This window comes from Cannabis sativa, chromosome 6, assembly GCF_029168945.1.
Source record: "Cannabis sativa cultivar Pink pepper isolate KNU-18-1 chromosome 6, ASM2916894v1, whole genome shotgun sequence".
Taxonomy (NCBI): domain Eukaryota; kingdom Viridiplantae; phylum Streptophyta; class Magnoliopsida; order Rosales; family Cannabaceae; genus Cannabis; species Cannabis sativa.
Genome location: NC_083606.1, coordinates 67,759,051 through 67,772,746, shown reverse-complemented (window position 1 = coordinate 67,772,746; position 13,696 = coordinate 67,759,051). Strand labels below are relative to the sequence as shown.

Sequence of the window (13,696 nt, the reverse complement as noted above, 5' to 3'; positions counted from 1 at the left end):
CTCATGAATATGTCTCTGACTAGACCCCATATCCTAATCCTATCTAGGGTATTATTGATTATAAATACACACAAGAGTCAAGACTGGGATCATAATACCATCCCAACTTCTCTAATTTCCAAATAAAAAGATAAATCTGTTTGCAAGTATTATTGATTATAAATACACACAAGAGTCAAGACTGGGATCATAATACCATCCCAACTTCTCTAATTTCCAAATAAAAAGATAAATCTGTTTGCAAGTTCTCTGAGATATCTCAGCTCACACTCTTATTACAATCATGGGATTTCGCTTTGCAAGCTTAATTCATGCCAAACAACTCATTTAGAGGCCTTTTTCAAGCACAAAAGGTATACCGAAAGGATTTTTAGCAGTTTATGTTGGTGGTGAAAGCAGATTGAATAGGTTTGTCCTGTGGCATACTTGAACCAACCTTCATTCCAAGACTTTCTAAGTCAAGCTGAAGAAAAGTTCGGATTCTATCATCCAATGGGAGCTCTTACACCAATAGATGATAACAACAGCTAACCAAATTTAATGTTACATTTTTTTAGGCAGACAATGCCTACAATTCTTGTAAATATTTTTTTCCTTGGGATTTAACAAATAAAAGTTGTCTCCAAGAATGATACAAGTGAATATTAAGAAATTTTCTTTTATGAATTTTATGTGATTGGAACCTTTTTTTTTTCTTAAGATTCTGATATAGAATCCTTGTACACCCTTGGTCTTCATTTTTGTTGGTATTTTTAAAAACAAAATATTGCAGTGCAAATAAAATTCTTGACATGGAATATGTAAGCAATGTATTATACACTAGGAAAGTAAAACTTTAAGTAATAAGAAATTGAGTGTATGTTTCTTCCATTGTCTAAGTATAACAAGAATACAAGATACTGTATATTGCTGATTATGTTAGTTCTTCTGTAATTTACAATCAATTCATGCAATAAAGATGTCTACTCTGCAAGGAATTGTGAGTCCTCTCATCGGCCATGCTTAACAATTCTTGAAATGCAGGCTCATTTAGGTATGAAAGAGGTACTACATATCACTTCTTTTGCTCCTTTCTAACATATATACACTGCAATGTTGCCTTTTGAAAGGATCTTCGGAGAGCCTTCTTGCCCTAATCCAAATGCCATGCTGATCTTCCTATGTATTTTATTGAATACGGATCTGAATTGAGTTCTTAAAAACAAGCCACCAATCAACAACTGTGTGGTAATTTTGTAGAGTATAGAGAGATTTGGTAAAAGTCACCACTCTTCACACTAACAACCAAGTATCTTCTTACACTAATAAACTACTAAACTGAAGGATGGCTGGTTGAGGAATGGTATATGAACAAATGTTATTCATGAGTACATTGACCAATTTGAGGACGATTTCTTCAAATTTCGAGTCCTTGACTTAATGATCATTATCCCACTAATTCATAATTGTCAACAAAGACACATAAATAGGCCTTTTGTTTTAGCCCTTTTTAATTTGCAAGCTTAGAATATTTGACGAAAAAGTAAAAATTCTACACAATTCAGGGAAGAAAAAGTGAAGTTGTATCGTTTATATTATTCTTGGAGATTTTACTTTTGGTCTCCAAGGAAAAAATGTGTACATGGTATTGGCATTTATGCCTTAAAAAAATTGTAGTAATCATTGGTATTGTTAGCTGTAATTCTACTATTTCTATCTACTCATTGTTAAACGCTTAAGCGAGAAACAAGTTTGATGAAGGAAACTTCATTGCAGGGAATCGTAAGAGCTCCCATTGGATGATCAAATCCAAACTCTTCTTCAGCTTGACTTAGCAAGTTTTGGAATGATGGTTGGTTCAAGAATGATATAGGGACTACAAATCTCTTCATTCTCTTCTCCCCAACATACACCGCTAAATACCCTTTTGGAACATCTTTTGTACTTGAAAAAGGCTTTTGAATGAGTTGCTTGGCATGAACTAAGCTAGCAAAGCGAAAACCCATTGTTGTAAAATTCTTCAAAGAAAGAAAAAGATCAGAGAATAGTTTAGGATGTGAGGGCTTGTGGTGCTAAGGAACCTGTTTTGATGAGTATATATAACCAATAATGTTGGTAGGACATATGAGACTCAAGAGTGAAAAGGCAATGGGGTCTGGTGAGGAGGCATTAGCCATTGGGCAATCACATGGTACTGTCTTCTTACTCATCACAATTTTATATATTCTTGAATATTTCTTTCTCTTCAATTCCCAACCCCACCACACCAACACAGATCACAAAATTTGTATAAAGATGTCTAAGGCATGCCCCAATTTGAAGGGTCACACATATAATTATAATTGAAATGAAAGCAGCTTTTGTTTAAAATCTTTATCTGCTCATCCAAGTATCATATCAGTACCAGCTGTACAACTTGTACTGCCATTGTCTATCTTAATAGTGGCACAGAACATTATAGCTTATTCCTTTTATTAATGGGAAAATACACAGAAAATAATATTTATCTGAAAAGTTCTTTTAATCCTGAAAACTAGAAGATTCAAATCAGTAATCTACTTTTGATTGTTCATTTGAATGATTAAATCAACCTAATTTTGTTTCTTAGTTTAGGAGATCCATTATTTTGTCATATTAGAAAAAGAAAACTAATAATAATAGTAAAAACTTACAAGAGAATGGAAGGCTTGTTCTGCTCTTGAATCTAATCCTCATGGTAAATAATATGTCAAAAAGAATAGTTCATGTGGTATAGTTCTTCCAAATGGAAAAAGTCTTCAAAATATTATTCCTGGTAATTTATTGACTCGCCGATGCAGGTCCTGGAAGGCTTTCTTGTTCTTCCAGGAAGGGTCTTCAAGAAAGCTAGTCCTCTTCCGAAAAGGAGCTCCGGATGGCTAACTGTTCCTCCTAGAAGGTAGTCCTGAATAGTCGACTCCAACTAGTTCTTTCCTATCCGGGAAGGTCCTTTAGCGGTGCCTTGGACCGTAATTCCGGGAGCCCTCATACTCACTCCCGGATACACACTTCCTTCGGCTGATGTGGAGACCTCGAAGGAGAGTTGGTTAAGTCAGTTATTGTCTAACTAACTTAACCACTTATCTTCTTGCAGCCATCGACTTTAGGATCTTGATCCTAACCCTATACATATAACTCCAACACGTAGCATTTTAAGGTTTGGTAAAAATACAGAGACGACCAGTTTGGGTTGAGAGAGAAAGAGAGAAAAGATTGAGAGGTAGAGAGAGAGAGAGGGGTACAGAGAAAAGAGATTTTGTAAGAAAAATTTTCTGTAGATGAAGAAGATTCTTGGGTATGAGTGTGAGAGTTGAAACACTTTTGAGGGAACCCATCAGAGAATCGATCTTGATTGTATTGTATATGTTCTTGCTCAATCAATAAAGAGAAATTTGTGGTGTTTCAGAACTGTAGTAGAGCCATATTGATCTATCAGACTTGAACTAGTATATATCTTGGTGTTAGATTTTATAGTTTTACTACTTTAATTCTTTCTGGTTTTCCATGCTCTATTTATCCATCTTTTTCTCCAATTATTGTTCGTGATTTGTGAATCTTGTCATTACTAATTATTTAATTGTTTAAAGTTTAGTTATTTTGATTCTACTATTTTAGTCGTCAGTTCAAAACCACAAGTTAAACATGACATGGATTTTTCTTTCTGCTCTATACATGGAAAAATTGTTTTTCTTTTACATTGAATATCGTAACACAATAATTTTACATAATTCCTAAGTGGCTGATATCCATCCATATACTTGATTAATTTGAAAATCAGTTAGACCATAAATCACATGGATTTATTATGGATAAGAGCCATTCATAGTTTTTAGAATTATATATGGCCACCTCTTTCATGGCCTACCAACCATGTGATGTTGTTTTGTAATATTAACACAGCAACAAATAACATCCCTCTGTTTGGTAGATCTAGAAAATTGATAATTATAGCAATAAATTATTATTTACAGTAAGAATTTGATTAGTGATTTCTGTGTATGTAAAGAACATCTGTGGATTAGCTCCATAGTCCGAAAGTGATTGAATTTAAATTTTCAAGTAAAGAAAGATATTATTGCCAAATTACTGCAGCATTTTAAGAGTCCTGAGGATTAAAACATGTTGACATATGAATGAAAGTGAATTGGGCAGAAATTAATAACAAAATCTTGAAAGAAATAGAAAATTAATTTTTTTTTATAGTATTCAGTAATCATGTTTCGTAACATCCTCATTCTGGGAGCCATAATTAACTCCTCAAGAAAAAGAGAATAAAAAATCTAACATGAAAAAAAATGTTCTATTCTGTGTTGACATTGTTCACTTTACAAAAATGTTCCAATGAATGTGCCTAGTTTTGTTGAGTTTCATGAAGCATTCAGATTGGAGATGACATCGACAAACACATGTTGTGTGCAGGGAATTGTTAGGCCTCCCATTGGATGATCATATCCATATTCTTCTTCAGCTTGAGTAAGCAATTCTTGAAACAAAGGTTGGCTCAAGAATGAGACAGGAACAACAAACCGCTTCTTTTCATTCTCGCCAACATAAACTGCCAAATGTCCTTTAGGAACTTCTACTGCCATTGAGGCTTCTTTGTTTGAATTATTGGAAAAAGATCGTCGAAGCAATTTCTTTGCTGGAACTATGCTTGGCACACGGAAACCCATAGTGATCGATGTATGTAGAGAACTTAAGAACAAGAATAGTTGAAAATAAAGAATGGAGAGAAGAACTCAAAGGAAGTAGAAAAGCTTTGGTTATGCTTGATGTGGTTTAGCTTGCAATGTTATGCTTATTTATATTTGAAACAAGTAGAATAAGGATATGTTGTGTTGATTTGAATGAGTGGTTGATAGAGTGAGTTAGGGTTATGAAGTGGGGTAGTGATATCATCACATCACATGGCATTGTCTTACAACTCTTCTTTATTGTCAATTTAATGAAGGGAACACCATGTCCATTGCAAGGACTTTGATGTTGCTTTGGATCTAAACATGTTTATTGCTAACAACTATCTTTGAATGACTGTGTAACATCCAATTTAAGCACATTATTTTTACATGAAGATAATACAATTAATGGTTTGTTTGTACAGCTGGGAATTAGATTTTAGTATGCAAGTTTGGGTTGCCCTTTCATCACTGTTAATACATTACACAATGTTTGTTTTATAGAAGTATCACATAAAACATAAAATTATAAGTTCATGTTCATTGCTCGCCAGTTCAGGTTCTGTCAATTACTTATTGTTATATTTTTTTTTTGGTGAAAATAGACCAAGTATTTCCTCTGTTTTTTTGCTGCAAATATTTCCTCTGTTTGGAATTCTACTAAATTAGAAAATCCATCATTTCATTTGGGTTCTTGACACGTGGAAATCGCTAGAGTTGTGGATGCATCTTGCGAGCCGTCATCAAGTAAATGACCATAAATTGAAGGTACCACGGGCGTGGCACGTATGTGGCACCTTTAATGTAATTATTGACAACGCATGCGGAGTTGCAATGATGACAGTATGATTGAAATGACCCTTCCTTTAATGCGTACAATACTCGAGGCGTGCAATGATGAATAATAAATGCGAGGGGCAAGTCTTAAATGCCATCTTTTTAACTTCCTTTCCATCAGATCAAAATGTGCTTTTTGAAAGAAGAAGTTTGGGCCATCCATTTCAAATCACAAGGATCCTGACCGAGGTATAAATTGATTTGCCCAACTCATTTCTTCTTTTTCATCACTTCAAATTTTCAAATCCCCCATTTTTGAATTTTCAAGCCACAATTTCCCATTTTCCATTAAACTCCCTTCTCACTGTCATCTCCAAAAGTGAATGCAAGAGGTCTTTGACTGCTTGATTTAAATTTTCCTAAACTATTATTCAGCCCATTTTCTAGAAGCAAAGTCGTTGAACCTCGACCTGTTCCACCCTCAGACCGACGAAATCAAAGCACCAGCTGAGTCATAGCCGTCACTACTCACTATTGCATCCCCTTCTGATCTTGAACCACCCGTCTTATGCTTCTCCAGACATGCTATTCTCAGATGCCCTATTTCTTGCAAATCTAGCATCTGAGATTCTTCTAGCTACCAGATTGGGATTTAGATCTTAACTTTACTTTTGAACCTTTGTGACTTTCTCTTTTCTCACTTCTTTCCCTTGTAAACAATCTATCACCATATCTAGAATTCTTTGACTCGCTCTTCTGATTTAGCTCTTTCGAATTCAAGGATGCTTGCACATCATCGAGTGTGATCGACTCTCTTGCAACATTCCATCATCTTGAATGAATAAATGGTCTTATTTCAAATATAACCCTTGGTGAACTAACAAAGCTTTTATCTTCATCCTCCATAATCTAAAGTTATTCGTACTAGTAAACTTTTTAACATTTTATTTTGCGGCAGCCATGATTACAAACCTTTCTTTGATACCAGTTTGTTGTGTGAAATGAAAACAATCAATGACTTACGGTTCAATATCCAAACTAACAAACACGCAAGACAATCAAGAAACATTAAAACAAGAGATCTCAGAATTCAAATAATGAAGTAAGCATTAAAACAGAAAGAATAACACCAAATTCAATGAGTTTGAGCCATGTGCAATGCTCTACATCTCGGTCAGAACAATAGCAACCATATATCTTTATTGATCTCAATGTTTATAAAGTTACATCAATCTTCACAAACTCTCATAGATTACGAGAAAATATTTCTCTCTTTCAATCTTACAATATCATGATCTTCACTCAAGCAATAATGGTTTGATCCTATCAAATTACAAAGATTGATAGCTATTTATATAGATTTACATTGTTGCCTAAAAGAGCTCTGAGAATATCGTAGCTCATTTACACCGCCTTAAATGATCCAACTCATCTCCAGCAATAATACTTCTCGACAGCTTGAAGAACGCGCTTTCAGTACAAACCATTAGTGAGCTATAACACTCATAAGACTTTTGAATTCATACAAGCACTTATTCTCAGACGAATAACCAAGACTGACAATGAGCTATCCAGAAGTACATCTCTGGACTAATGATAATCCATCTGAAGTGACAGTATATACGTGTTACAAAGTTATTTAGAAACACCCTCCGGTTTCTAGAAAGTCTTCTGCACAAGACTTTTCAGATTCACACTAAGCTTCTTGTATCTACTCTCCGGATTCACAGCTTCCCTTCCGGATCACAAAACTTGTAACCATAATTAACATAATTCAATTGTATTTTCAAGTTGAAAAAAATTTATAATCTTATTATTTTTTTATTTTCAATTCCAAAAAGTTAATAGCACACACTATATACTGCTTAATTTTTTAATTGAATATAAAAGATAATTTAACAATAAGATAATATGAATAAAATACTGAAATATTATTTACTTACTTAAAAGAATAACTGTTTCAAAATTACACTAGAAAAACTACTTTTAGTGATAATTTTTTAGTCACAGCATAATTTTTTTGTGACTCGTCACAAAAAAAAATTACTTGTAACTAAAATATATTATTTAGATAAAAGTTGTCACTAATTTAGTTTTAGTCATTGTGACTAATAATGCAAACTTAAAGCAGCGCTTTCTTGGGCTTGTTGGAGCTGCTGAGCATTTTATCAGAACAAATTGTGATTATCGTGATTAATACTTGGCTAACTAGTAATTTTTCCCCCCGAACTTTGACATGTACTAAATTGTGCCCCTTGAACTTTTTTGGCCGTTAAAAATTCTGCCCAAACTATTGAGATTGTTAATTTTAAGGACTTTTGTCTAATATTAGTAAAAAAATTCTAACATAGATGAAAGTTCAAGGGGCATGATTTAGTACATATCAAAGTTTAAATGGCATGATTTGGTAGATATCAAAGTCTGGGGAGCATGGTTTAGTACACAAACAATCACTGAAACAGTAAAATTGAATGAAATTTGACAAAAGTCCTTAAATTTAACAATCTCAATAGTTCGGGGGGAATTCTAACGGCCAAAAAAATTCAGGGGGCATAATTTAGTACATGTCAAAGTTCGGGAGGAAAAATTACTAATTAGCCTTAATACTTTTAGCCATAGACTTTTTAATCACAACTTAAGAAATGATAATTTATTAATTAAATTTTTTTTCACTTTTAGTCACAAGTTTTGTTGTGACTAAAAATATTTTTTTAAAAAATGTTAATCAATAATATTCTTTTCAATTATGATATATAAATATATTTGCTCTATATTTTGTGTGCGAACATGTGAATTGTCTCTTGTGTCTCATATTTGCTATATATTTAAGGTCATATAGCTTCTACTTTCTCTTGCACACAAAAAATTACATTTAGGGGTAGGTAGGTAATAATGTATGTTTGAGAGGTTATGGTTTAGCTAGGTCGTTGGAATAGTACACCAAAAGTTGACCTACGTACGAATTTTATGTGCAATGCATGCATATATATATATACTAGTATATTATTACGTGCGATGCACGTATGCTATGTTTTATATTAAGTATTATATTATGAGTTCGGAAAGAAATAAATGAATCAAAAATAAATAATATTTAATTTAGATAAATTTGAATAATAAATTTAAATTTAACTTTTATGTCCAGTATAATAGAGTTTAAATTAAACTACAAATGTTAGTAAAAACATATTGGAAACAATAATAATAAGGTTATAATATATGTTGCATTTGTTCCAGTTCAAATATTACAAAATTAAGAATAACTAACACTTGAAGGAACATTCTCACTACCAAGAAGAAATCTTAGATATGGAGTCAAAAACAGAGCAAAATCAAAATTAATGTGTACAAGTATTCCTAAGAAGCTACCACTGTCAGCCTACCAGAAGTCATGAATTTTAACAATGCTAACTGAAATCTCATCTACTCATTATAAAGCCACCGTCACTCAAAATAGCACAACAAAAGTAACAAAGAAATATTAAAGGTGTAATTTTTACCAAAAGCAATGAGAATTAACAACTGATGATTGCATTCTGACCTTTAGCTTGGACACTCTTGTAAAATAACAAAACTGCAATCGATGAGAAAGAAATATGAAATCTGAGAGAGAGGCTTTTGTTGTGTTTGCCTATATGGGTGATGAATGAGTTAATCGTAAAGATTGTTTAATTTTTTTTGTTTAATTATTGGTTTATTTTTTGAAATTTGAATGAATAAAAAAATTTCAAAAATTGTAGTCTGTTAGAGAGACATGTAAGTTAATCGTAAATATTATTTAATTTTATGGGTTTAATTATTGGGTTTATTTTTTGAAATTGGAATGAAGCCGTGTAATTTGTTAGAGAGATATGTGGGTAAGATATTTTTTTTAATTTTGAAAAAGATTGAAAGAAATATGAAATCTGAGAGAGAGAGGCTTTTGTTGTGTTTGCCTGTATGGGTGAAATGGGTTAATGGTAAAGATTGTTTAATTTTTTTTGGTTTAATTATTGGCTTTATTTTTTGAAATTTGAATGAATAAAAAAATTTCAAAAATTGTAATTTGTTAGAGAGATATGTAAGTTAATCGTAAATATTATTTAATTTTATGGGTTTAATTATTGAGTTTATTTTTTGAAATTGGAATGAAGCCGTGTAATTTGTTAAAGAGATATGTGGGTAAGATATTTTTTTTTTAATTTTGAAAAAGATTGTTTAATTTTTTGGGTTTAATTATTGGGTTTATTTATTTGTTAACGTTTAACGTTAACAGTCTGTTAAGTTAATCGTATAAGGCTAAATAAAAAAAAGAATCGTTAAACTAAGAATTGCCGATAGACACTTTTAATATATAAAGATATATATATATGCTTAATACTATTATTTGTTATATTAATCTGCATTGAAGATTAACACATAGTTAATATTTAATATTCGAAGCCTATAGTCTCTAAATATAATGCCGTTTAAATAGCAATACACTTTAATTAAGTAATATAATGCTGTAACCTAACGGTTAAAATTTACATGAGAGATATTATTGTATATTGTTTGACTATCTTCAAAATGAGTGTGCATGTGTATATATATTTGTTATATATAATATTTATACCACACATCATAAAATTTTAATTACAAAAAGCCAACTAAATAAACAGGAAAAATAAAAGAGTATTTGCTTTAAGGCAACAAAAGTAAACAATTTGTTCAACAATTGTTCCAGCTATCCAAAGCTCAACCAACAATTTTCTTAAACCAATTAATAAAAATTCATATACAGTCAAAGATTGCGTAAAATACAATAAAAAAACAACCCAAGAAAACCTATGCCTTTCCAAATAAACCCTATATTAAATAAGGCATTATCCAATTATTGGAAAGAAACCCAACATGATGTAATGAATAATGTGGAAATTTGTATAGCTGTCACTTCATGTCATGAGGTATATATTAATTTTTAAACATTTAAGAAAGTAAGAAGTTGATCAACAATACCAACTACCACTACCTTTCAAGAATTTTAACTCAAACCTCCACGTCCCACTACCTATAAAAGTATGCATGTCATGGTTTAGATTTCAATACACAAACATTCTCCCTTCATCTCAATAAGAAGTTTTATCATCAATTTCTCAATTCTTCTTTGAGTCATTTGATTGAAATTAACATGGCTTATCGACGCATTCCGAACTTTGTGTTACCATTTTTGGTTCTCACATTTTGTTTCTTTATCAATACCGTGATGGTTGCCGAGGCACGCCATTTGCTAGAAACTACTCCTAGTTTTCCAAAGGTGCCTGAGATTCCAAAACCCGAACTCCCCAAGATGCCTGCGTTACCAAAGTTCGAAATTCCTAAGGTTCCTGAAGTACCAAAACCCGAAGTCCCAAAGTTGCCCGAGGTGCCTCATGAGCTACCAAAACCTGAAATTCCTAAGATTCCTGAAGTACCAAAACTTGAAGTTCCTAAAATGCCCGAGGTACCTCATGAGTTACCAAAACCTGAAATTCCTAAGGTTCCTGAAGTACCAAAACTTGAAGTTCCTAAAGTGCCCGAGGTGCCTCATGAGCTACCAAAACATGAAATTTCTAAAATTCCTGAAGTACCAAAACCCGAAGTTCCTAAAGTGCCTGAGGTGTTTCATGAGTTGCCAAAACCTGAAACTCCTAAGATTCCTGAAGTACCAAAACCCAAAGTTCCTGAGGTGCCTCATGAGCTTCCGAAACCTGAAATTCCTAAGGTTCCTGAAGTACCGAAACCTGAAGTTCCTAAAGTGCCAGAGGTGCCCCATGAGTTGCCAAAACCCGAACTCCCTAAAGTTCCTGAAGTCCCTAAGTTACATGAACTGAGTCATGATGATGCCCCTAAGGTACCTAAATTGCCAAAACTTGATGCTCCTAAATTGCCTGAATTGCCAAAATTTGAAGCTCCAAAGGTTCCTGAGTTGCCAAAATTTGAAGTTCCTAAGTTTCCAGAATTGCCCCATGAACTTCCAAAACTTGAAATTCCAAAACTACCTGAAATCCCACACGAGCTTCCAAAGCCCACATTGCCAACCATTCCCTCCTTCAATATTCCAACCCAGACCACTAAGCCTTGAACATTTAATGAAATGTCAATTTCATAATTTACTAGAGATGATTTATCAGACATTTATATACATACATCTACATACACTTTTCGATGTTGGATTTAAACATTTCATGTTTTGTGTTCTGTTATAATTTGTTTTGAAGTATCTTTAGCTAGCTAAGGGAGTGATCTTCTTATGATCATTACCAATATTGTTGTATACGTATACGTGTGCTAGTACTCTTGTACTAATCGGTTTTATTCGATTATAGTTTGTATTTAATTTTGTATTATATAAATATATATAAGAACTTTATTTTATTTTTGTCACACTATTAATTATATATTCCTGTGAATTTAAGTTTCTCTCCTTAAAATTTCTAGCATAATATAAGGTGTTTATGGTGGCTTTAATTATAAGCAGTACATATATGAATATCATCGATGTTTATTTAAAAGAAAGATGCTTTTTTTTTGGTGAATGGTGAGGGAGTCTTCATCTAAACAATTGACAATATTTTGATTGTCCAATGTATGTAAATACGACGTAGTTCATCATGCAATTTGCACTCGAGACAACAACATGGTCTTTTTATGAACAAAGATGATGAGCTGAACAAAAGTAACTAAAACTGAAAAATGATCAAAAAGAATTCACAAAACACAATTTTCCTAATCTAATAAAACAGGTTTTATTTTAAGAAGATTTATTAGCTCAGTATGTTTTATTTCATAATGGTAAGAGAAGAGTCTCCGAACGCATGGACGGACCCACATAGAGGCGAGGGGGGCAGTCGCCTCTCTTGAAAAATATTTTTGGAAAAAAATATATATATGTATTTTAGTTAATTACAACATATATTTGTAATTAAATGTGATAAATATAAATATAATAATAATTTTGACATGTTGGTTAGGCTATCTCACACATGTTATAAGGTTAAGGGTTCAAAAATACTAATAAAAAAAGCATTTTAGGTTGTACTGAAAATTTATTATTATTATTATTATTATTGTGAATTTCGGTCAAAAGAAATCCATAAAAATGATAACGTAGGAAATTAATGCAGTCCGAAACTGCCCTTACACCCAACACCCAACGTTCAAAAACTAGGGGTAAAAATGTCTTTAACCCTTTGTGCGGATAACAAGGGAATATTCCCTTTTCAAAACCAGATATTGCTTTTTCAAAACCCTACTGCCTTTTATGGCAGTATATAAGCCTCCCCTTTTTGTTGATGAAAACCCTAGCAACAAAAATCACTTTTCCCTTCTTCAAAACCTAGCAGCCGAAAACACTTCAGCCTCTCTCTCCATCTTGTTTTCTTCTAGCTTAGAAACCCTAGCAGTTGCCCCTCATCTTCTCCTCCTCCAAGCTTTGTATTGCAGCAGCCTCCTTCTTTTCTTCCTCCTTTCTTCTTCAAGCTACAGCGGTAGCTTCAATGGCCGACCCTACTGTTCTTCTTGTTGCCCTTCAAATCTGCAACACACATACAAAACCGAGAGAGAAAATAGTAGCAACAAAGATCTAAAATGATCTTTGTTGGTTATAGAAGAGAAAAGCCGAAAAACACAACAGAAAAATAAAGAAGAACACTAAAGAGTTGATTTCAGAGTTCCCCTTAAATCAAGGGTACATCTCCGTCAAGCTTCCCTCAAAGACGCTTGAATCTCCACTATGAATGTCAAAACCGGTTACAAGTTTATTGAGATTCCATGCTACAAATCAGTAGGTAATCTCAAGCTTTTTCTCTCTTTTCTTCACTTTATTTTCTTTGGTTTATCTTAAAATATCTCTCACTAACTCTCTCTATTTTTTCTCTCTTGTTTCTGAGGTTGTTTACAAAAGAAAAACTGCTGCCTTATATTTCTCTACAGGAGCCGAACACACCTTGTGAAAGTGGGAAGGTTGAACCTCTATTTATATTGTTGTTGCTGGTTGTTGTTGTGTTTGTTTCTTAGCTGAGAAATAGTTATAATCTGTTGTTGATATTTTTCTTGTAAAGCTGAAAGTTTGTTAGAGTCTTGAGATATTCATTTACTTCTTTATATTGTAAAGAAATAAAAGATCTAGGCCTATGAAAACAGAACCGACAACTCTATGAGTTATAATGGTCTGTTGAGGCTTGTAAAAGATCTTATTTTATTTTTCCTTGTAACTTATTTTATGAGATAGTTAGTATGAGAATTTA

At 32.7% G+C, this 13,696-nt stretch overlaps 2 protein-coding genes and 1 long non-coding RNA gene across 3 annotated transcripts; 2 read left to right on the top strand and 1 right to left on the bottom strand.

Moving 5' to 3' along the window:
• Positions 1-4,166: 4,166 nt before the first annotated feature.
• Positions 4,167-4,789, bottom strand: LOC115725626 (auxin-induced protein X15-like). The gene has a single exon (XM_061117479.1). It carries the CDS (start codon positions 4,668-4,670, stop codon positions 4,365-4,367), a length of 306 nt encoding a protein of 101 aa, XP_060973462.1. The 5' UTR covers positions 4,671-4,789; the 3' UTR covers positions 4,167-4,364.
• Positions 4,790-10,412: 5,623 nt separating this feature from the next.
• Positions 10,413-11,837, top strand: LOC115695989 (protein PELPK1-like). Its single transcript, XM_030623105.2, has one exon. The coding sequence runs from the start codon at positions 10,600-10,602 to the stop codon at positions 11,530-11,532; it is 933 nt and encodes a 310-aa protein (XP_030478965.2). The 5' UTR covers positions 10,413-10,599; the 3' UTR covers positions 11,533-11,837.
• Positions 11,838-12,742: 905 nt separating this feature from the next.
• Positions 12,743-13,658, top strand: LOC133039512 (uncharacterized). The gene is made up of 2 exons (XR_009688655.1): positions 12,743-13,237; positions 13,340-13,658. It is a non-coding gene; the product is annotated as an uncharacterized LOC133039512 (long non-coding RNA).
• The last annotated feature ends 38 nt before the right edge of the window (positions 13,659-13,696 follow it).

Bases quoted from the DNA above. Each gene is read 5' to 3' on its own strand.
- LOC115725626 (XM_061117479.1), bottom strand. From the start codon at position 4,670: ATGGGTTTCCGTGTGCCAAGCATAGTTCCAGCAAAGAAATTGCTTCGA.
- LOC115695989 (XM_030623105.2), top strand. From the start codon at position 10,600: ATGGCTTATCGACGCATTCCGAACTTTGTGTTACCATTTTTGGTTCTC.